The sequence below is a fragment of the Euwallacea fornicatus genome, chromosome 31 (genome assembly GCF_040115645.1).
Source record: "Euwallacea fornicatus isolate EFF26 chromosome 31, ASM4011564v1, whole genome shotgun sequence".
Lineage (NCBI taxonomy): Eukaryota > Metazoa > Arthropoda > Insecta > Coleoptera > Curculionidae > Euwallacea > Euwallacea fornicatus.
In genome coordinates this window covers 534957-536464 of record NC_089571.1, presented here as the reverse complement: position 1 = coordinate 536464, position 1508 = coordinate 534957, and the positions used below count along the sequence as shown (strand labels likewise).

The window sequence follows — 1508 nt, the reverse complement described above, 5'->3', positions numbered from 1 at the left end:
AAAGATGGCGGTAAAGTTTGACAACGGTGACAGGGCGGTATATTTAAATTTGGTAAAGAAAATACTGATATTAAACGTAAGATAGTATGTGAGAACGTAACATTGTTTGATGTAATTAACTTAAACAGTTTAAATTATATATAATATAATTTGGTTGGATGGGTTAAAGCAAATTAAAATTTATTCTTTCTTTGGCAGATGCCGATTATGTCGACCGAGACAACAACGTAATTAGAAACTAAATAACGGATAATATTCTAGAAACTGTGATCGAATTCGTTTCTTCCCTCTTGAATTAATAGCAACAAACAAAGATAAATATATATCAAACGTACATTTCATTTTTAATAATATAATCAAATTAAATATGTCAAAAATTTATTAAAGCTTAACCTCAAACCTCGAAGAATTTCATTTTTTTATTTTTTGAGTTCTTAAATAAAAAAAAAATAAAATTACTAACATCATAAACCAAAAGAAATCTGTAAAATGTTTCCTCCTGCCAGCGGCTTAGGAATTTATAGTAAAACTTCCCCGAAAGTAATCCGACTACTTCTACAGGGTTGTACAAACAGACCTTTTTACCATATAGTACTTGCAATTGTAAGTAGGACCATTATAGCCTTATTTACTTATTCTTATATTGCATATTCTTCTACAGAATAGAGCCCACCAAAGTAGGCCTGTAATCGAGCAACTAGGCTCTTATGACCCAATGCCTAATCAACACAATGAACAATTGGTAGCATTAAATTTTGAACGAATACAATACTGGATAGGAAACGGTGCTGAAGTATCGCAAGCAGTGAAACAGTTGTTAGGCCTCTCAGGGTTTTACCCAGTGCATCCTACGAGCTTTATGCATGCATGGAGAAATAGACAGAAATTAGCTGAGGAAAAGAAATGTCAAAATGTAGCAGATAGTCAATCAGATAGTGTTAGCCAGTAGTTTTAGCATACCCAGTCAGTCACAGGAGTATTTATACCTCATTAATAGTTTACTTTAAATGGCAGATAATCGTTTATTAATTATTAATAAGAAGACTAATTAATATCAATGTGTAATAAAATTACAGTGCTTTAAATTCATCTAAAGTTTTATACCAATAGATATGCAAATATTCAAAAATATAATTTTATAACACCAATACCAACAATTGTAAATGTGGAATATTCAATATAAAAATAGTTTGTGTTATGATCAATGGACTAACTTGTAAAAAACAATATACAATTATATAGAACATAATAACACTGATTATTGCATATTTCTAGAAACTAAAACCAAATTAGGGCAAACATTGACATGGAGGAACTGGCACTATATCTGTAAACATGGCAACACCTTAAATAATGCCAAAAGAACAACAGTGTTACTTGAAATAAAAAAAAGGCTAGGTAAAGCAAACTTCTCCCTTTAACAATCTGTTGAATAACTATCTTCACTATGTTATTTCTTATCTAAATGACCAATTTCATATTTTCCTAATCTACATACATGCACGTTT

General features: G+C 30.2%; 1 protein-coding gene across 1 annotated transcript; it reads left to right on the top strand.

Annotated features, from left to right (window-relative positions):
• Window positions 1-372: 372 nt before the first annotated feature.
• On the top strand, window positions 373-1256 carry mRpS16 (mitochondrial ribosomal protein S16). The gene is made up of 2 exons (XM_066298638.1): window positions 373-603; window positions 662-1256. The coding sequence occupies exons 1-2, from the start codon at window positions 490-492 to the stop codon at window positions 947-949; spliced, it is 402 nt and encodes a 133-aa protein (XP_066154735.1). The 5' UTR covers window positions 373-489; the 3' UTR covers window positions 950-1256.
• The last annotated feature ends 252 nt before the right edge of the window (window positions 1257-1508 follow it).

Excerpts from the sequence above, each read along its gene's own strand:
- mRpS16 (XM_066298638.1), top strand. The coding sequence starts at position 490 with ATGTTTCCTCCTGCCAGCGGCTTAGGAATTTATAGTAAAACTTCCCCG. Across the intron at positions 604-661 it reads ACCATATAGTACTTGCAATT|AATAGAGCCCACCAAAGTAG; the intron begins GTAAGTAGGACC and ends ATTCTTCTACAG.